General features: G+C 47.8%; 1 protein-coding gene across 3 annotated transcripts in view; it reads right to left on the reverse strand.

The window, feature by feature from the left end:
• LOC146207210 (aquaporin AQPAe.a-like) overlaps positions 1–22,652 on the reverse strand; it is a 189,521-nt gene that overhangs the window by 76,268 nt on the left and 90,601 nt on the right. For all 3 annotated transcript variants that reach the window (XM_084609095.1, XM_084608984.1, XM_084609042.1), the window contains one exon: positions 21,813–21,893. In XM_084609095.1, coding sequence (XP_084465221.1) covers positions 21,813–21,893 — 81 coding nt within the window. The remainder of the gene's footprint in view (positions 1–21,812; positions 21,894–22,652) is intronic.

A 22,652-nucleotide genomic window follows, 5' to 3' on the forward strand; every position in this document is an offset into this window, starting at 1 on the left:
CCCCCTCCCCCTTCCTCCTCCTCTCCCTGCCCATCTTTTTCTTTGCTTGCTTTCATCCTACCTCCGTTCGAATTCAACTGTTTCGCGCAAGCTAGCTTTGTTGCACCATGAGTAGTTGAAAGGTGGAGAAACTCTCCAGGAGGAAAGACCGGGAAACGGAACGGGCCAAGAAAAGCTGCCTTCAGGCACTGAAGACCCGACCGACTAATGGAATATATAGCAAAAAATACTAAGGAAGGAGAACACACGGGACACAGTGCGCGTAGAGAGATAGAGTCAGAAAGTAGGAGGAAAGTAGGAGGAAAGAGGGAAGCAGGGACATGGTGAAAGGCACTGCAGCACTGGGGACAACCGGGCTAGGCTCGGTGACATTTGGGCTATATATTGTTCGCCAAATATGTACGTAATGTGTTAGTGCAAATACAGTTTGTTTGTGTGTCAGTGCGTATCACATTGCTCCATTTCTACAGCTTTGTATTTCAGGCCAAATGATTCCTGAACGAAACACGGTTGTCCAGTAACCCATGGGAGAGCAGAACGTAACAAGGAAAAGGAAGAAAGTACCCCCCCAAGTCAATACTTGGGGGTTTCTTCCAGTTTAAGCCAGTTTAAGCTGAAGTTTGGGACGGCACGATAAAAGCCAGAATGACAAAAGCAGCCGGTCAATAGCTTCGAGCAACACTTAACGCATAGCGCACAAAACACAAAAACCCTCACACAGGTCTCCTCGATCTCGTTTAAAGTGGCATACTGTGGACATCATTATTTATTTTCAATGCCGCACCCTGGGGACACACAAAGAGCCCCAGGCTGTCGTTAGCATGCGTTTTGTGGTACTGTGCAGTTAGCTCACAGGAAAAAGACATCCCTGTTGAAAAGCCCGGTAAACAAAGTAGTCTGGTTGTCACCGGCGCAAGGCATCTGTGATGGAAATCCTAGTTAACAAAGCGGCATCCTTTGTATTTCTTGTTTTGTAATATAGGGACTGCGCGTGTAGGGCCTCTGGATGTAGCAGAGGCGCGCAGAAAGCACCTAGAGCACGCTAAGCATAGCGGCGGTCCCACGCAAACACAGCTATTAAGATTTCCCGCTGCCAGCAGTGCCTCGACGGTTGCGATGCTCTACTCTTAGCGTGCGTGTTCGTTATAAGGACACTGGTTTTTGAAGCGCTGTAAGAAATTAAGGATAACTTATTCTGCTCTTCTTTAGTGAACGCTACGATGTCAACTGGGACGGCGTAACAGGTTAACTCGCCGCTATCAAAGGGGCTTCCTTGGACAGCTACGAAGCATCACTTCAGCTGCACAGGTAGAGTACAGCGTGGGCCATTACTTTGTGGTCGCTAAATGAGCGCTAAGCAACCGAAGACTGAACTCTGGTGGGTAGTTTGGCTGTATCTCCAATCACGTGCTATGAGCATAAACTGTTTGCGCCGGAGTCAGCTTACGCATTAATTAGCGCACATGTGTACATATACAAAAACAGAACGCCTTAAAGCGCACACAGAGAAATGTTATGCGTAAATTTTCATGGACTTTTGGAATAGAAAAAAGAAATGGTAAGGACGGATTTCTACCTATAGTCGCGACCATAACAATACGGAGCAAGCTTATAGAAAATTCCGCTGATGTGCTCGTGCGTAAAACAACAAAGCTTCCCTGCATTCCCTACGTAACGCGGAAAAAAAAGTTATTGTGCCGAAACGTGCGTTCCATGTTACTTTAGCCACTGCTGCAGACTCAAGTACAGAAAGCAGCATGCGCAATTGAATCCATATTAAAAGGTAAAGCTATCGCTAACTGAGCAAGGATTTAACACGTCGAATGAAAAAAGTCCCAGACGAAGCATACAACGTAGAGAAATAACCGACCCCTTGCATAGTTCACATGCCGAAGAAAAAAGGATGAATAAAAAAAAAGAGAAGACGCTTCACTGCTTTATTCGTAAAGGCATCAAGTGGCCACGCGTTAAAGGGCTGTGCTTTCTGTCTTGGACGAGACCGATGCCGTCGGAAAAACTCAATTACGAAACACATTCTGCCGGAAAAAGCGATGTTCCGAAGGGCGGCTCCGCAGTGCTTCACGTAACGGGGAGCCGATGCTCGGCTGGAGACTCCTGTTAAGCAGGGCAGTTGAGAAATACGATAAGCAGAAGGGGAGGCAAAACATGGGAAATCCTTACATGTGGAAATCAATGGAGCATCCTGGAAAAAGGTGGTCATACGAAACTCGCTTTCGCTACTAGACACTGTAGCTTGAGATAGAGAGAAAGAGAGCGTTCCCTTTTCCCTTTAAATACACATTATATAAGGTGGGTTCATGAAACGCTGAGCATAAAAGCACGCCTTATATGTCTTAGAAGTGACAAAATGAACTGCGGTTATGATTATCCAGTCCATCTGAATCACATGGTCATAAATGGCGCATTCTCAAGGTCATGATACAGGTATCGATACAATTTTTCAGTTCAAAGGAGGCTGAAAAAAGGCGGAACTATCTATTTTCTGCTATCTCTTGAAGCAAGCAACGGTACGATTCGAATGAGAACGGCATAAAAAAAAAAAAAAAGCGTTCAGTAAACAATAAATCAGAACTAGTTTTGAGACCAGAGTTGACAAAACACGCAAGCAAGGCAAATGATGGCTTGTATTGGTTTGGTATCTAAGATATTTAGTCCCAAAACGACTCAGGTTATGAAAGACGCCGTAGTGGAGGACTCGGGAAATGTCGATCACCTGAGGTTCTTTAACGTGCACTGACGTCGCACAGCACACGGGCGACTTTCTTTTCGCCTCCATCGAAAAGCGGCCGCCGAGGCCACGATTTGATCCCGCGTCCTTGCATTGAGTAGTCGAGCGCCTTAACCACAGACGCACCGCGGCGGGGCGCAAGGCAAATGAGTCTCGCGCAAAGAGGAGCAAGGAAATCTCGAGGCTTTGCCAGTAAACCTCATTTTTGCGCCTAGAAACCGACCGTACTCACAGTAAGCGTAGGCGTATATATCTTGGCTGTACTGAGCGTCGCCTGAAGTAAAGGACTCACAAAAGAGCACAAACAGGACAGCCATCGGCGTCGGAAGAGCGGTGTAGCCCTCGCACACATTCTATCTGTAGCGTCCAGGTGACAAGTTGTCCGAATCCGGCCTCGCGGGGCAACTGTACGTTAAGGCGCGCGCGGACATAGACAAAGGAGCACTGGGAAAAAGCTCATTCCCTTTACATGCACCTGTCATTCCGCGGCAATACTATTGTCTACAGCCCCGAACCTGCGAAAGAGTTCCGCCGGACAAGACATCCGTTCTGAGAACAACGTCCACTGGCCCTCAATTCAACATGATGACCACTGAGGCAGCACAATAGATGTCCTCTTTCTTGTCCCCGACAGCAGGACAACGTTTTCACATTACTTGCCCGACGAAGTGGATGAAAGCTGCTTAGGCCGACAAGGCCGTGCGTGCGGTAAGCAGTAGTACGAAATGTCGCTGCGCTTGTCAAGTGCAGCTTACCCCTAACACTAATACGGCGCAAACAAAGCGTAGCGGCACGCTCGTGAATTACCTCCCGCAGGCAAATAATCTTTGCGCCGGCCGGAGGCACCATCACTTGATCAGACCAGTGCCGTGTCGCTTAGTATCGTGTTCTATATTTTTTTCTGTTAGCAAGCTATGCGTGGGTATTTATAATGACGATTCAAAATATCCCTGTTGAAATTCGGAGGATGCTTAACTTTCGCCTTTAAAGCAGATGCGACAGCGCCTTTTCATTCCGCGAATTTTTGGCATTTGTCTGCGAGGTCGGCACAGAGTGTCTTCAGGCGGAAGCAAGGCGCAGTCTTTGGTGAACACCGAACGGCAGTTTGATAGAATAGCAGCACCTTGAGGTAACAGCGCCGAACGGGAGCACAAGATTAGAAGACGACACAACGAGCGCTCGTTGTGTCTTCTTTTAATTTTGTGCTCCCGTTCCGCGCTGTTACCTCAGGGTGCAGTTTGAGGTATACGTACATGTCGTCGGTCTGAATCCCTATCCCAAATTAGCCTCTAGCATGGCTACTAGAGGGATGCTAAATGGAAGGCGAAAAAGGTATCACACCGACCTGAACGACGCTCAACGAACGTCTGCGTTACAGTTTTGATACCAAATCACTGCGTATCTTTTGCGAAATTTTTTTTTCTGAATTCTCGGTTGGGGGGACGGCAACGGCGAGGTATTTTCGATCGACGTGTTGTATACGCTTCGCGTAATTAAACGCTTGCGTCAAAGACCAACTACCTACCCCGCATTTCTTAAGGCTCATGGAACGAAATCCCGTAGGACAGAGTTGTGTGCGAGATGTGCGCGAGATTTGTGCGTCGGACCAGTGCGCTCGTGTGTCACTTGTCAGTTATCCTGATGACGTCAAAAAAAAAAAAAATAAAATAAAAATCACTTCTCCATTGGGAATAAGACCTCCATCCCTCGGATCCCCAGCCGAGCGCTTTAACCCTGGAATACCCGGGATCGTGAAACGCACACCACGAGTCTCCTTGTCTACCGAGAAAATGATAGTAGCGATGATAATGACGCTGCAATTAATGATAATGACAATGATGACGGTAGCAATGATAATGACGCTGAATTTTGTTGGTAATGATAATGAGAACAGACGTAACACACCGTGTGCAGCAGCAACGCTCAGGCTTTCGCATTTCTGCAGTGTACATTCCACAGTGCTCTAGGAATTTTTTTTCTTGAGAGAATATTAATGAATAAAATATTAAAGTGTTCGTTCGAACAAGGGATGAAACATATACGGGGAAGCGCGTCGTATTTACGTCCTTGCATATAGAAAATAAAACTTTCGGAGTTTTAAAGTTGGCTGCAAGCGTGGTTTACGTAGCTGCATCAGCTGTACTACGACAACAGCTACACTCTTCCTTCCTGAAACATGCGCGTAGCGTTGTAGATGGGTTAGCTGGCGCCAACAGCTAATCAGCTGGATTCATTTGACCCCTGCGACCTTCTTAACCTCATTCACTCAATTTTCTGCCGCCCTCTGCTACGTTTTCCTTCCCTTGGAATCCAGTTTTTTACCCTAAGCGACCATCGGTTATCCTCTCTTCAATGTACATGTCTTGCCATGCACATTTATTCTTCTTAATATCAACTAAAATGTCAGTAACTTGAGTTATTTCTCTGACGCACTCTGCACGCTTCCTATCTCTTAACGCTACACCATACCATTTTCCGTTCCATAGCCCTCTCCTTATTACAAATTCTTCTCCACCTTGGAGTATTCCCTAAGGTTTGTACTAACACAGACAATATCTTCGACGAAGCAGTAGTGTGCATTTAATTACCTTTATTCTTTCCTCCGCCAACATCCGTACGGAACCAACTAGCACAGACAGCGATTTCGAGCCAATCACCGACCAGCGTAATGCGCGAAAGATGTTCAAAAAATCGCCCTCTACTTTGCTATTACCTGCTGCGTGCATGCATGAAAGCAAAACAAAGAAAAAAAAAAGCGCTCGAATAAAGAGCAATAACAGGTATATGATGGACAGTGTCTTTGCCCTGCTACGCATGAACTCGGCCTGGGCCTGACGAAAAGGCAAATGAACTTGCTTAGGCGTTTTTCATGAGAAATGAAAGAAAAAACGTCTTACACAGGTGAACCGTCTATTATGTTGAACAGAAAAGAGAGGTGGCTTCTGAGCATCGCAAGGGTTCTGGCTGCGCCCAATCGCTAGAGAAACCTTCACTGCACTGAGTAAATTCTTTCCATTTTGAGCATCGCATTAAGTGTTAGTGACGGACTGAGGTTCGAGCATCTATTTGTTTCGAAATAAAGCCAGTTTGCACCTGTCCCGTTATCTGCATCGTCACGCAGTGCCTATTCCTTTGTTAATGACGAACGACCGATTCGCTCAGCAATGTGCTATCTTGAGCCACAGACAACGGCTCCCACACTGAAGTGCAACGAAGTAAAGATTCTCGGGCTGGTATAGTCGCCAGCTGTGCTGAAAACACCGTTGGCTCACTGGCCATCTGCCACCAAGGGAAAAGGCCATTTTTCTCCTCTATCTGTCCAGCGAGGCAATCGTTAACCTCGACACGCGGCCGTGAAAGCATTGTGGGCCTCCGTGTTGTCGGTGTGTAGTATGGGAAGCCCAGACCTGCAGCATGGAGGAAGCTTAGCACAGCTTGGAGAGAAGCGGGCGTTTGTATATGGGGTATAAACAGGGCCGCCGGCATCAGACATCGAATACCCGCCTGCCAGCATCATCGATTCCAGAGAAGGGCGAATATGAACCGCCGTGTGTTTCGGCGATGCACGCCTCCTGGTGATTTCGTAACAAGCTCTGGCTAATGCCAACGATGGTCCGACTACAAGAACACATATCGCCTTCATCCGATAGAGATATTTCGCTGGTAGCGGCAGGCCTTAGGCTAGTAGAAAAAAAAGTGCAACAGAGAATGGCATCTATGGCGTGAGTGGAATGATAAATGAGGCCAAAAGGATCGTTATAGCTTGCCACGGTTTTTGTCGCCTTTTGTATAATGACAGCTAGGGAAAAAGGGAGTCGTTTCAGTTGCTTGCATTTGCGTCCGCTCTTAGAGACTTGATTGCCCTTTAGAGCAAACGCTGTATGCAGTTGTACGGTTGCGCTCTACCATCCCCCCCCCCCCTCCCCCCACCGCAGCGCTCACCTCACCCCGATCGTATATTACGGGGAGGGGGGGGGGGGGGGGGAGCTTATGACATGACTACAGTGAACTAGACTATAGTTCACTGTAGACATGACCAAAGCCTGGTGCGTTTCAAGTGAGATGGTGGTCACGCATCTAACAGAGTTTAAGTACCGGGAACAGGCATGAAAAAGGACTGGATGAGACAAAGTGCTGCTCTTCCGAAGAAGTGGTGAGACACCGTCACACTCACATCACCTCGGTGGACGGAAGAAAATCTAGCCGTTTATTTATGCTATCTTCTTTCAGTAGTAAAAACCTGTTACAAAGAGTCCCTTTGAGAAGGTTCACAACGCCCCATATTCGCCTCTCAGTCCCCCTTCCACAGACTTCCTAATTCATCGTTGGTATATGTGGCTCCCAAAACCCACGCAAATTTTCCGAGTCATGGGCAAGATTGCATCAAATGCGAGGCGCGCTGCTTTGACTGAGTTTAGAGCGTTACACAGTACTGCGCAAAAACATGGACTTTTTTTTTTTTTTCTACTGCGTCGCTTTTACTGCTCTTACCTGTTGGATCTGTGACGAGAAAAAAAAAAAATTACGGCCGATTTCGAGTGGATAGGCCACATATGAATTAGGTGCGCTAGCGCTTCAGTTTTCACGGTTGCTTGTGCATAAACTACCATCTTCCCATCTCAAAAGTGCTACCCAAGTTTGATTCCTGCCATTCTGGCCGGGACGTGTTCTTATGATGTAGCATAAACCGCCGACCACTCAGTGGCCGGCCATGGCATCTGCCGCCTGCCAGAGACATGCTCGTGAGGGTGGTCGCAAAAAAAGAGAAACAAATAAGTAAACAAGTATAAAAATGAACACCGGTGAAATGCGGAAGTGGTAGTCTTATTCCTAGCATAATAAAAAGAGACGCCTTTTCTACCCGTCACTTGGAAGCCGGCTGCTGAGAAGTGCTGCGCCGAGTTTCCGTCGAGTGAGACGCTTCTTTATGCAATGTGGAGCTTAGAATACGGCGGAATCGACAAAGAAGGCTATGCACGCCTTGTTTCGAGCGATGGCGGCTTCTCACACGCGTCGCAGGAAGCGGCGTGTGGGTCTCAAAAGGGCTTCAAGCAAGCATCACCAAAGTCGCCTGGTCCTTTACTACAACTGAAATCTAGCCTGATTATGCAAAACAGCTCGCCATTCAAATGCAACACGCTCAGTAGGTATAGTACGCGCGCCAGTTCTTGCATATACTTAGTTCCCCAACCAGTTAAGGTGGGCTTCTCAGCACCCTCGCCCTCTATGGAAGATGCCAAATGCGCTCCTCATACGTTTGAATGGCACGCGCTGAAATTTAACAATGTCGGGAAATATTTCAGCGAGAATAACAGTGGCGCCAATAAGACCACGTGCCGACGAACCCTCCCCCCCCCCCCCTTTTTTTTTTTTCTTTCTGCAGGCGTGAAACAAATTGGTTTCTAAACGCACCTCCATCGGTGCACGTTTGCGTCGTTCGTACGGCGTGCGTATCGTGTAGGCATATTTTATTCATTCCGTAGCTCACTGCGTTGTTACTCTTGCGCGTAACGTTGAACAAATTCCACAGCGAGCGTCTTTTTCCTGTGTTTTGTCCAATTCTCCCTCGGCTACGACTACACTCACTGGCTGCGTTTCGATGGAGGCTAAACAGAGAGGCGTCCGAGTGCAATGCGATGTCAGTGCACGTTAAAGATCCCCAGGTGGTCGAAATTAATGCATAGCCCTCTACTACAGCACCTCGTTCTTTCAACTTTCACTCCCATCTTCCTCCCTCCCTTTACGGCGCGGTTCAGGTTTAGAGAGATGTGTGTAACAGATACTTCACATTTCCTTTCCAATAAACAAATTTAATTTAATTTATAATCCGAGCTGGACGATCACTAAGTAGAAATAATATTGATGCCAGTGTGAAGAGGACAATGAAGAGAAGCAGAAGACGACGAAGTTCCCGTCTCGCGCTCAGACCGTACGTTCCTGGACTACGCCAAACCGGCTCTTTGTGCTACCGGCTCTGCGGCCTTCAAACGATGACGCATCCAAGATAATGAGCATGGTCCTTACCTACTCGGCACGCGGGGAACCCCCCAAGGCGCAGTACTTTCCCCGCTGCTCTTCAATTTGGCTATGATGCACCTGCCTGCCCAGCTCGATGGTGTCACTGGTGTGCAGCACGCCCTGTATGCCGATGACATCACCCTGTGGGCCACGCATGGCAGTATCGGGGACATTGAAACCAGCCTGCAAACAGCGGCGACGATAGTAGACCGCTACGCCCGCCGCTGTGGTCTTCAGTGTTCCCCACAAAAATCAGAATTTGTGCACCTCCGCCCCTCGCGAAAGTGCACAACTCAAATCACTCTTTCTTTAGACAGTGGTCCCATACACGAAGCTGACGAGATACGGGTACTCGGACTCTACATACACAAACACAGACGGTCAGACACTACATTGGCCAAACTCCGTAAGGTGGGGGACCAGGTGGGCCGCATGGTCCGCCGGGTTTCAAACAAACGCGGGGGGTTGCGAAGTAAGGATGCCTTGCGGCTGGCAAACGCCTTCGTGACCAGTCGGATTCTATATTCGACACCTTATCTCCACCTACGGAAACAAGAGGAGGATGCCCTTGAGGTTATCCTTCGCAAAATTGTCAAGCGTGCCCTGGACCTCCCCATCACTACTTCAAACAGCCGTCTTATGGCCCTTGGGGTGGTGAATACTTTTCGGGAGCTCCGGGAGGCGCACCTTACAAATCAGTACACGCGTTTGTCGCAAACGGAGTCGGGTCGCCGCCTTCTTGCTCGACTCCATATCCAACACACCACACTCATGGAAGACAGGTTTCGCATCCCAGAATTGTGGAGACGCGCCCTCTGCGTGCGACCTCTGCCAGCGAATATGTCACACGAAGATCATAATGGTCGGCGCTTGGCACGAGCGGAAGCCCTAGCCCGACATTATGGCAACAAAACAGGTGTATACTACGTGGACGCCTCCGGCCCTCACCACGGGGGATGGTACACGGCCGCTGTAGTTCACAACAGCAAAACGGTTAACGGTCTCACCTTCAGAGCCCAAAGTACAACACACGCAGAAGAGGTGGCGATTGCTCTCGCGGCCTCTCATTTCGACTCAAAATACATAATTACCGACTCGCGAGGAGCCTGTCGGAACGTCAGACAAGGCTGGACTCCTTTACTAGCCTATAAAATTTACTTAAACTGCATACGGGATACGGACCCCGCACACCGCTACCTTATATGGGCCCCTGCTCATCAGGGTTTGGCAGGAAACGAGGCAGCAGACGCAGCCGCCCGCGCGCTCTCTCACCGGGCTGTTTTCTCCTCCCTACCCGATCTCCAGGAACCCGATTTTAATCCGGCCTACACCTTCAAAGATATCACGACGTACTATCAAAATTGTCATCGCCTTTATCCCAGCCCATGTAAAGGTCTCAAAAAGGCGGATGAGCGGCTTCTTCTCCGCCTTTTCACCAATACATTGCTGTGCCCGGCAGCCCTAAAACATTTTGACCCCTCCTTTAGTGGCAGCTGCACACACTGTGGAGCGGTGTCTTCTGACATCTATCACATGGTGTGGGCCTGCCCCTCCAACCCGGCTATTCCCCCCATCCCCAACCCAACCCGGGAGAACTGGGAGGCGGTCCTGCTCGGCTGCCACGACTTACAGGCCCAACAAGCCTTAGTCGGACGCGCCCGAGCGGCGGCAACCGCCACTGGGGTCCCCAACTAGGGACCTCCACCTAGTGTTTGTAAGGATCGGTCCCTTATGGGCCGATCCAAGCATACCTCCTGGCCCTTGTGTAAATAAATGTTCTTACCACCACCACCACACGATGATGATGATGATGATGCGTTGTGACTGCACCCTTTGTATCGGGTGGGCTCAGTAATGTGCCGCTTTTTTGCCAACGTGACATCTGGTGGAGGTGCTGAGAGGATCTTTCATATACCGGACGCCCCTTTCAAGCCGCGACTCCAGCGGACGCACTCCCAGGGTAGAAACGCCTGTTCACCAGGGCAGCCGGCGACTGCGTGGCCTATCTCCCGAATTCGGTCCACTTCATCTACGGTATACAAGTACACACTGTCAATATGAACACACATACAAGAGATAGCTGCCGATGCCCTGCTTCACCAGCGAGACCCCCCTCGTTTTTATGGCCTTCCCCTGGCTGGACTGGCTGGGGAAGGGTTCGACCGGGTGGCCACCTTTAATGCCTGTGACGCGAACGCGAAGATGCTGCATGTCTACTTTGCCCTGGAGGACTCGGCGAAGACCTGGTACGTCAACCATGAATCTCTCCTGCAAACATAGACTGATTGATTATAGGAAGGGAAAAGGCGCGTTAATTGTCTCACTTGTTTTCTGTGGACACCTCAACCGCGCCGTAAGGGAAAGAAGGAAGGTGGGAGTGAAAGTGGAAAGAGAGAAAGAGTAGCCGTAGTGGAGAGCTACGGAGTAATTTCGACCACCTGGGGATCTTTAACGTGCGCTGACATCGCACAGCACACGGACGCCTCTTCGTTTCACCTACATCGAAACGCAGCCGCCGAGGTCGGGTTCGAACCCGGGTATTCCGGACAGTAGTCGGGCGTCTTACCACTGCACCACCCCGGTGCATTAAACGTTTTTCACCACCACCACCACCACCACCACCACCACCACCACCACCACCACCACCACCACCACCACCACCACCACCACCACCCCGAGTCGCATTTTGGTGTATTGCCAAGCCGACAGTGCGAGTGCCGCCGTTGATCAAGCAAAAAATCGAAGGATTTACAAGGAGATACGGGTTGACCTTGCCTTATTTGTCTTCACCCAAGCATTCCTGAGGTCTCCGCTCCACAACAAGTCTCTCCCCCCCCCCCCCCCCTTTTTTTTTGTTGTTTTCTTTTTCGCCTGGTAACCCAGTCCCCATTTCAGTATTCGCGCGAAGAATGCGATATTCCCCACCACACAGTTCTCTCAACAGAGAGGAAGCTGTCATTTGGAGACAATTGCAGACGGGTTCATACCACATACTAAACAAAATGCACCCTACCATATACGCGGACAGATGTCCGTGGTGCTATGAAAAACCCACACTATATCACATCACATGGGCCTGTCAAAATACAGACGTGGTCCCCAAAATTCGAAACCCGAGTGCGGAGCAAGGGGAGACTGCTGTCCTGCAGCGACCGCTGCGAAGACCAGCAAGGTCTGGTACAGTGAGCTCAACGGGCGGCAGTAGCCAGCGGAGCCCTCGTGACGCTGGGCTATGTCGACCCGGCCTTCACTTGGTAGCGTGCAGAGACTCGGGGTTGAAGTAGGATTGAATCTTCGAAGTTGGTGAAATATGTACAAGCAGGTTTAATGGCACTTTGAGAAACTTATTTACAAGATTATTTACACGAAAAAGAAGGGTACATCAGCAAAATGGCAAGCGTTAAGAGTTCATAGCGAGAAGCGACTGGATGAGCCGTTTACCCAGGGCTCAGAGCGACATTTCGTGCTCTGCAGCGTCCTTAAAACCCCCTATGTCCAGCCCCTCCCTGAAGATGCTGACCAACCAAATCCAGGGCACGCCCCTCAGATATCGGCATCCAATCGAACACATCACTGCACTGATGGTCTGAAGCACTGACTGGCCCGGCATTGTTTCGTTGAGCCTGGTCACTTGTTGGCGGGAAAAGCTTGGGAACGGCGAGGAGGTACATTTCTATTCTTCAGCCAAGAATCGATAGGCAGCTGGTTCCGGCAAGTGGATTTACTTCTCAGAAACCCAAGTGCACGTGGGCGCCGCATACGCTCCCAGCATTGTCCGTTTTCGACAATTGCAAATCTTTCCTGCATTCCTGGGAAATCACTTAATGGCCGTATGCGTCATGCTCCTTTCTTGTCCTGCACGTCAGCGGACATGTCACTCTGTCGTCTCCTTTGGAAAGTAGACATTCCTCACTGGACGATAGGGCTTCTCGACTGGAAGGGTGAACAAAAGAAAGAAAGCACTTCCTGCATTTCCCGCAGGGGGACGTTTCTTTGTGTTTTTCCAGACGTTCTCTTGACAGGGTCAATTTGGCATTTGCAGGGTGTCCACAAAGCAAAACAGGCTTACAAAACAGGATTCCTGGAAACAGGCTCACTTAGAGCCATTGGACCATCACCACATATTCACAATACTTTTCCATGCCCACAGGCGAACAATAGAGCGCGCAAATGCGGATGCACGGTCGTAACACGCCGTTGATCAAGCAAAAAATCGAAGGATTTACAAGGAGATACGGGTTGACCTTGCCTTATTTGTCTTCACCCAAGCATTCCTGAGGTCTCCGCTCCACAACAAGTCTCTCCCCCCCCCCCCCCCCCCTTTTTTTGTTGTTTTCTTTTTCGCCTGGTAACCCAGTCCTCATTTCAGTATTCGCGCGAAGAATGCGATATTCCCCACCACACAGTTCTCTCAACAGAGAGGAAGCTGTCATTTGGAGACAATTGCAGACGGGTTCATACCACATACTAAACAAAATGCACCCTACCATATACGCGGACAGATGTCCGTGGTGCTATGAAAAACCCACACTATATCACATCACATGGGCCTGTCAAAATACAGACGTGGTCCCCAAAATTCGAAACCCGAGTGCGGAGCAAGGGGAGACTGCTGTCCTGCAGCGACCGCTGCGAAGACCAGCAAGGTCTGGTACAGTGAGCTCAACGGGCGGCAGTAGCCAGCGGAGCCCTGGACTGAGGGCAACCGACCATTGTGAAGCAGTGGACGAGGTCGACGGAGAAGACTCTTGTAGATTCAACAAGCAGGCATCTCTGAAGACGTCCCAAAAACCGCCAAAATAATATAGGGCTAAATAAACTTTCTTTCTTTCTTTCTTTCTTTCTTTCTTTCTTTCTTCTTCTTTCTTTCTTTCTTTCTTTCTTCTTTCTTTCTTTCTTTCTTCCTTTCTCTTTCTTTCTTTCTTCTTCTTTCTTTCTTTCTTTCTTTCTTTCTTTCTTTCTTTCTTTCTTTCTTTCTTTCTTTCTTTCTTTCCTTCCTTCCTTCCGCACGGTAGGATGCGCGGTTCTCACGCGTAGGAAGCGAAAGATCTGGGTTGAGTGCACGCAGAGCCGTGGCAGGTTTCACCCGCGCAATCAGGCAGCGGTGGCTGCGGCGATATACCCATAAGCGCGGCGGCTGTCGGAATGGAGAGCAGCTTTCCTCTTCGGCTCCCGTCTGGCCGATAAGACCGCGCAATTCCAGCACGCTTCGTCGCTCACGACGCTATATTTTCGCGGCGCACGACCGAAGAAAAAAAAAAAAAAAAAAGAAGATGATAGCTTAGTGTCAAAACAGCGAAGACAGCCCCATCGGCATGAATGAACAACCAAACAAACACTTTGTCAGCTTCAAAAAAAGAAAAAAAGAGAGAGAGCAGCCGAGACGACAAATGCCCGAGATTACTTAGCGAGGAAAATTTTCCGTTTTCTCTTTGTTGGAGTTTTCTTGCCGCTGCTATCGATGCGCTGCTGAAAGCAAATCGATTGTTCGTTTACTGAAGCACATCGATCGTTTTACAAAACCCTGTAAACTCAAAAGCGTCCAGCCATTGGTTGTAGAGTTTTATGGGAGTGAAATTACCCTTTATCAGCTGGAATAATTCAGCTCCGATAGCGGACTACATTTCACCACGAAATGCTGTATTTCGTGCGGCATGCTTGTTGCCGTTTGTCCCTGAGTAAGCCGCGACTTCGTTGTCGCAGTGCTCTTCAGTCGGGCTACATGGACGCAACACGATCGGGAAGAATGCTTGCGTTAGCTAGATAAGCGCCAGTGAAAAATTCGTCTTTGCGGTGCAGTAAACATCAAATCCGCTTCTTCACATCCCTCCTCAGTGCTGAATCTGTGTTTACTTCGCCACTTCACTTTTTGAACTACCATACAGAGTGAAATACTGTAATGTGGTAGGGAGTGCAAAGTTTCACTATAATGTACCAATCGTTTAGCATTAGTGAAACTATTGATGATACACCACTCGAGAGGATTGGCTCGTAAATGTTGCCTCAAAGTATACGTTGCCCACTGATATAGGCTGCCAAAGACGGAGCCCTTCAAGACAGGTCGAAGGGCCATGCATGCGTTCGCGTTATTCATTTGCTTCGACCAGAAGACAAATTTCACTGTTCATGTGAGACATGACAGACCAACGCAAATATGGCGATGTTCCAAAGGAGATTGGTTTGATTTGGCTTGATGTCATTTGATTTGGTTTATGGGATTTAATGCCCAAAAGCGACCCAGACAGAGAGACGCCGTAGTGGAGGGCTCGGGAAATTTCGACCACCTGGGGTTCGTTACACGGGGTGCATTGCTTTTCGCCTCCATCGCAAAGCGGCCGCCGCGGCCGGGTTTCGATACCGCATCCTTGGGCATAGTAGTCGAGCGCCTAACCGCTCTACTACCGCGGCGGGGATGTTCAACGTTGCCAGATGAAAAATAACAACAATCTTGTTTCACAGAGCGCGCAAAATTTCCAAAAGCATGTGTGTATATGAATAACAAACCTGCTTCCTCCGCAAGCAATCTTTTGGTGCCAACCGAAGTCAAGAGAAGTGCTACATAAGGAGGGGAAAATGAACTTCGTTAAGAAGTCCCACTAGCTGGAAGACATCTCAACGGAAGGGGAACCTAGCAATCAGTTATTCTATTTATTCAGCCACACAGTATACATTGATTGTCGATAAAAGAAAGGAGAGGGGGGGGGGGGGGGGACTGCAAGGTGCTTACTGCTTTCACATCAACATGTTTTCCGTTCAGGACAACTCAGTGCATGTGGGTTGCCAATATTTTCATGCTTACCTAAGGTACGAGCTCTGTTACGATGTGAAAATAGGAACACAGTTTTTCCACCCTATACGAGTATAGGCACCTCGAGAAATGTCCGCAAACAAAGCAATACAATACAGCTTCTTGAGAAACTGTTTATTCGCCTCTGCAAAGAACCGTCCGTGAATGCACTGTAATGAAGTCAGTGTATTTGAAATCACCTTACCAATACCGCTTTTCGTTGCCACTCCTATGAAAGAGTTGCACGGCACTAAGCTTCAGCCCGAAGACTACTGCCCGGGTCAAAGCCACTGTATAGAAGCACTTTAGAACGTGCATCTCCAACCCACCCTCCCATACACTACCCCCCCCCCCCCCCCCCTCGCACGCACGCACATATGCACTCTCTTTTTCGTTGTCAACCAGCCTTCGAGGCAGCTTGGCTCCTACGGCTTCGCCCAGCTCAAAGAAATAAACAAGTAACAAAGAACGAGTGAATAATACCACTCTGTTACGACGTCTCGCCGCAGAGAGCAGCCGAAATCAGCACTCAAGTTTCTTCCGAAAGGTGGTTCAGAAAGACAAAGCAAGTGTCGCGAAAAAAACAAAAAGAGAAGAAACAAGAGGAGGATTGTCCTATTGGCGGTGCTGTGGTGCGGTGTGGCCAGCCGATTCTGCGAAATACCTCAAAGCCTATAGCGGAGATCAAGTCAGCGCGACCACTTCATTTCAACAGACGCCGTTCGACACTGCGGGGTACTGAGTGGTCGGCTCGGCGTCGCCGTTATCTCCAGCCGTAAGAGTGTAGAGAACAGCAAAAACTCGCGACTTTAGTGGCAGGAGACTGTATACAAAGTGCGCCTCTCCATACATTCCTCTTCTTCTTTTTCATGTTTCTTTGAAAACCGCCTAAACATTCCGACGATCCGTTTTTGCGTTTTGTAAAGACGTGTCCGGGCCACTGCTCTAGCTGCGCCTCTCCCTGAAACTTCTGAACATGGTATCTTTGCCCCCTCCCCTCTCCCGGATAGTGACGCTTATATTTCCGGGCAACATTCATTTCCCGGCTCATTTATCTGCACAGCCTCACACTGTGTCGTTTTATTCGTCGTGGCCAGCGACAGAGAGAAAGGAAGAAGCATATAAAAACACAAATGCAAATATAAACTAGGCGAGCAGTTTGCTACGGCGCCTCGAAGGAACACGATCCGCGAAAAAGAAGCGAAAGAAAGAGAGGAAAAAAGAAAAAAAAGAGAAAGTGAGTGCACTGGAAACGAAAGAGGCACGAAGATAAACAAATAAACGGTAAAGACGAGACCAAAGCAGAGCCAACGAAGTGTGCGAGAACGTGTAATGGAGTGGAGGACGACACTTCTGGTTCTGGACTCGGGCGCACGGGCGGGACGGGAGGAAACGGTGCGCCCGGGAGCGAGGGCGGCCGCTTGGACGAAGAAGCGAGCCATTTCACTCCCGCTATAACACGAAAAGGCTTGAGGGACGAAGGGAAAAGAAAATGCGCGAATAAAATCAAGGACAGGAGAGAGATAGAGAGAGAGAGAGAGAGAGAGACCAAGTTGAAGAAGAAAATGACGAAGAAGCAAGCAGGCAATGCTTGGACAAGAACAAAAAAAAAAAAATGGTTTCTGTCCGCCGAAGTGACCTAACGAAGTGACCTAATCTCTTCAAAAAAAAAGAAAGAAAAAAAAAAGAAGAAGAAGAAATAAACAGGGACACATCTGCTTCCTCGCTCCAGAACTAGGCAGGAAATAAAAAATAAAGCGCTGAGGTGATGGCGAATCTTTGCCGGCGTAATTGAGTCTTGGAGAGCAAGCGGCTTGAAGACCGAAGAATGAAAGAGGTACTAAGAACGTTCGTCTATTTCCTGTTGCCAAGATCGAACCTGCCGGTGATCGTTTTTATTCACACGTGAGCATTGTCCTATTTCAAGCGAGTGTTTGGCGTTATACCTTGGTGTTACAATGAAACAGCAGCATTTTCTCTTTTTCCTCCAAACCCACGAATGCTCTTGAACTGTCCGTTGCAGTCAATCGCGTCACCGGGAATGTCGGTTCTTCGGCACTGTGGTTTCATACCACCGCCGTAGTATATACACGCCTTTACGAGCGATTGCGGCGGACATAGGCCACCGAAAGTAGTCACGAGTCTTTTCGAAGAAACGGCAGGAGAAATGAGACTTATAGTTAATAAGACCTTAGTTCAGACCTGCATCCATGTTTTGGACGAAAAGAAGGAATAAAATCTTTTTAAGAGGACTTTACGCATACAAAGGTGAACGTCATCTTGAACGTTATCTCGGAGACTTCATAAGGAGGTTCCGAATTGTCGGTGGCGCCAGACTGTCGCGATAGTCCGAGTCTTGGTGACTCCGACACCCCAATGATGATTTTCAGCTATCTCGCACAGCTTTCGCTGCATAGTCAAAGCATCGTGATCCGGCTAGCTCAAATGCAACACTCATATCCGCGATTTTGTATTGAAGTACCGAATGCATGCTAACCACAACTGTCATTTTGCATGCCCTATTAGGCTGAACGCCTTGTCATTTTGGTTGCTCTTGAACTCCCGATACGTTCATCTTAGTACCCTGACACTTAAGGTAATCTGTGACTTTAAATTCTTGGTAACTTTGGATATTCAGCAATGGAAGCCGACTGATGTTTGGTCTGGGGCTACATTAGCTTTCAAGCGTATACCGTCAAATTTCTGTTCAGAACCACGGTGCCGTGGCGCATATCATGGTGTTCCGATTGCATACTATGCGTTCACGACACTGAAATGCGAGTGCACGGAACTGAAACTGAGGAAAATCTATTTAAAGTTGATTTTGTAAACCTAGCTGGCTCGAGTATATAGCACTAGCCCCAACCAAGAGATCATATACAGCGTACTCCGCGCTACAACCTACTTTCGATGCAGCATCTGCAATGGCAGTTCATTCGAACGATAAAAAAATGTGCGGCCATTCGCAATAAAATTGGGGGACGCTTGAGCTCCGCCTTTAGGGTATGACCCGATAGCGTTGACCGCGGTCCCCTCAGCGACCATGCGTGCTTTGCATATCACTTCACTGTTCTTTTATTTCTATTTTTTTATGCATCATTTATTTTTTTACCAAAAGGCCTCGCTTTAACCAAATCGATCGAAGAAGCATCGATTGCCAAAGTCGCACTTGACTAGCAATTCAAGATTCACAGGTTCGTTTCCCATTAATTAATTCGCTGTTCTTTCCAGCGTAATTTACCTTACAATATTGGATGTCTAAATGACGGTTGAGTCATGTTGCGAGCTTATAACTACGATTTACCTGACGTTGTGTAATGAATTTCGTGTGACATCACGACCCTCTTGACCAATCCAGATCTACTTAGCCTGCCGAAAACTGCGCCCTGTTTTCCGCTGAGCAGGGGCCTTAAGGCCATCGCATAAAAATATCACCCACAATATTATAAGCTATCCCTGCTTTGTATGGAGACGCATGCCGGCTTGAAGAACACCGGTATACTTTAGAAACGAAGAAAGTATCGCACGCTAAGCACTTACCGAGACTGACACTTCAGTGAGCAATCGAGCCAATGACGGATAGAGAGCACGACAAAATAAAAACAGCCGCGAAGTGAAGCCATTACTGTCGAGAAACTTGGGCATTTAGCATTCTTCCTATAATAATTAAAATCTGAAAAGCCCTGGCAAGCTGGGTGCTTAAAAGTTAGAGCGAGAAAAGAAAAGAAGAAAGAAGGAGGTGGTGACCCGCAGCTACTATAGCTAAAGTCAGGCGAGAAACGTAGGTCACAATCATGACCTCCTGATAAAGACGACTCATCGTCCCACCGCATAGTATAAAGGAAAAACAAGGGGAATGAACGTGGCCGTAATGATTAATCCCTCGCGTCGCGAAAATAGTCGCCCAGCCGCATCAACGTTATAGGAGATAACTGCAAAAAAACAAAGGCTTGCCAAGACAACTCGGCGATCTCTGGAAAACCTCACGCTCTCTAGGCGTCTTGAAGCGAAGCCGTCTGTATTTTCTGTGAAAAAGGTTACATTATTGCGCTTCAATGGAATGTGCACGCGGAATGCGTCTTAGCAGATGGACGAATCAGCCAGCCTTCGGAATAAGGGAGCAGCTTCATCCATGCAGCCTCTACACCAGCAATCTAGTCAGCAAGCCATTCGGGGGCCATGTCACCGCTGACCTTCGCCGCGAGCGCTGCTGGACCCACCGGATCGAGCTTTTGTGGGTCGCTTCCACGTTTTCCTCCCCAGTTTCCAAGCGTGCGCCCTCGTCCTGCAGTATTGTCTATCAAAGCAAAGCCTCCAGCGCGGTGCTGTCCTCCCATCCGCTGTCGACAACCTGCTTCGAGAAACGGTGCACTCGAAGAGATGAACGTGCGGACGCGCTGCGCCTCATGGCTTTTCCGTCGTCATGGGGAATGCATCCGTCGGCCATGATTTGAAATTGTCGTCGCCGTGGTCGAGACTCACAGGTTCCGTCGAGTGTGTGCCGGCACACTTCTCAATTCACTGGGACGTGTATATATGCCTCTAATTCTGGGCCAGCAACGACCACCGATGCCGACTGCAAGACACATTCGCTTATACTGAATCAAAATAGCAAAATGTACGATGCCAGTCCAGAAGAACGAAAGCTGGATTTTCCTACAGAACAATAGTCGAAGAAAGGCCTGGTTGCAAGCCCCGAGTCTAGTAGATAAGGAACGCTTAAACATTTTCGCGCGAAGCTGATATATCGCGTTAGGTGGCGTTGGTTAAATAGTAATACAAAGCAATTGCATTAACAGACTAAGCTTTATACCAGCAGGCAATTGCATATGTGCCATGCTACGGGAAGGAATAAAAACGACGATGTCGCCGGAATAAATGAAAAAAAAAAAAAAACAACAACAATATAACGCAACAGTATGTGGGCTCGCCATGATTTTCCGCCAGAAACGCAGCTCAGGTTCAGCACCCATCTTGTTCAACGTGCTCTTCCTCGCACTCAAACGTCAGCGAAGCTTAATTTCAGTCCTATAAGCACACCAAACACGAAGGACCAATTTTTTTGTGCAAGTATTGCTCTCAATTTTATACGTAATATTTAGCATCAAATCTGAAATACTTGACTGTGAGAGCGATCCCGCATATATTCCTCTGTTAGAACTTTAATGGTGAAACTGTTGCCTTAGAAGATGTTAAGTACACATCCAGTTACACGATACATTGAAGTTGGCGTAAAAATTCAGAGCAGTTTTCTTCACACCTTCAAGCGCAAGTAAAAGTCACAATTTTCACATCGTGCAAGTCATCTGAAATGGCGTTCGGGAAGTCTTCAAGCGCTCGTACTCTTGGTGAAGTGACGAGGCACTTGCATTTTTGGCTTTTTCTAGCGAGACAGATTTATAAATCCCATACAACATGTTAACTGAGCAAAAGCACGTCCATTTTTGAGTTAGGGTAGAAAGTAGATTTTTCTTTGTACGCCCACGCCTGACTGTCATTAACCATTCAGGCCCTTTGTAGACAATTGTGTTTAAAGTGAACTCCAAGGTAAAAAAAAAAAAAAAGTGCGGCTTGGAGGAGAGATGTGCTTCTTTCAGAAGAGTTGATTAGATATTCTTCCCGTCACAAATAAAATGCTTTGTAAGTATTAGCAGAAAAGTGTGCGAGGCTGCACGTCGGCCGCCTTTTTTATGGAGACAGATTTTCCCACTAGCAAAACTTGCATCTTGCACTTTTAAGCTTAACGTGGCTTCTGGAAACAGAAACTGATTCCACTGTTACTCATCTGTTTACGTGACAAGTCTAGCGTTTCGATGTTGATGTTTTCGTCGACAAGACACACTGAGCAAAAATTTTCATCAACAAGACACATTGTGCAAACATTTTTCACACGCCTGTAAAAGACTAGCGAATAATATTTCATAGCAGAAATCTAAAAATATATATATGTCTTGAGGCGTCACACATGAGTACATTCTAAAAGCGGGAAAATCCCAGTTTCAAATGAAAAAGAAAAAAGAAATGGCGCCTGAAAACAACAAGAAAATGGTAATAAGGAACAAGTAAAGTTGCTGCAAAACGAAGATCGACCATAATGGTAATTTTAAAGGTATTTTTCTATTTCGTCAGCCATATGCATGCAAGGAAGCCCGATACACGCCGTTCGCATCATGCAACATTTCCATCCGTGAAACTGGCACTTTTTTTATTCACAGAGGTAAACAGAGGCGCGAGAAATTTAAGCAGAAAGCTGCTCACCCAGTGGTTGAGCCACTTGTTCATCACAAAAGCCGGTCCCAAAGACCTCGCCGGGTTCATTGACGCGCCCGTCGCCGGCAGCTGCGAAAGACAAAGGTTAATCAGAAAAGGACGTAGAAGACTTCATAGCTGAAAATAGAAAAACGACGAAAGCTGTTTGCGATGGTGTGGAACCAAGAATTGAAAGTAAGGAAATAATGACTCACATTTTGGGAGTTCTGCGGATCAAGCGGCAAAAGATCCGACGAAAGAAGACATATTCGGCAAGCCATTTAACTGCCTTTTTTTACATAAAGAGCCGTATTGTGTAGTTTTTTTGCGTATTTGATTAAGCAGCAGCGTACGCCGCAAAAAAAAAAAAAAAAAAAAAAGAAAAAAAAAACATGGAAAATTCAAGGATAATATTGTTCCTGGTCACGTAGTTACTTTATGACGAATGCAGAATACGTCGGGAAGTGGCGACGAGGGAAAAGTAGACGCCCCTTTAAAAAGGGTCTCTTCTAAGTACATCATTTTCCAAAATACTCAGCTCATTAGATTTGCTGCTGAACCGTGCAGACTGGCTTGTTCTGTATCGCTTGAAATGTTCTACCCTCCTTGGTAGATTATATGGTCAACCCTCGTAGCAGCACAGCACAGTTCTGGGAATGCTGAATGAGCTCCACTACATGGCCAAAGAGAACCCAGTGGTTTTTGAATAAGGGTATGCACGTTGAATTTATTAATAGTGAAATAGGAGAGATTGGAGCACCGCCCCTCTACTGACTGGTTTCGTTCATCTACTGATAATGGGAATGCACAACACTTTTGTAGTCGGATACAAGGTGACAACAGCATCGC

The sequence above is a fragment of the Amblyomma maculatum genome, chromosome 1, assembly GCF_055883805.1.
Source record: "Amblyomma maculatum isolate TAMU_Amacu chromosome 1, ASM5588380v1, whole genome shotgun sequence".
Taxonomy (NCBI): domain Eukaryota; kingdom Metazoa; phylum Arthropoda; class Arachnida; order Ixodida; family Ixodidae; genus Amblyomma; species Amblyomma maculatum.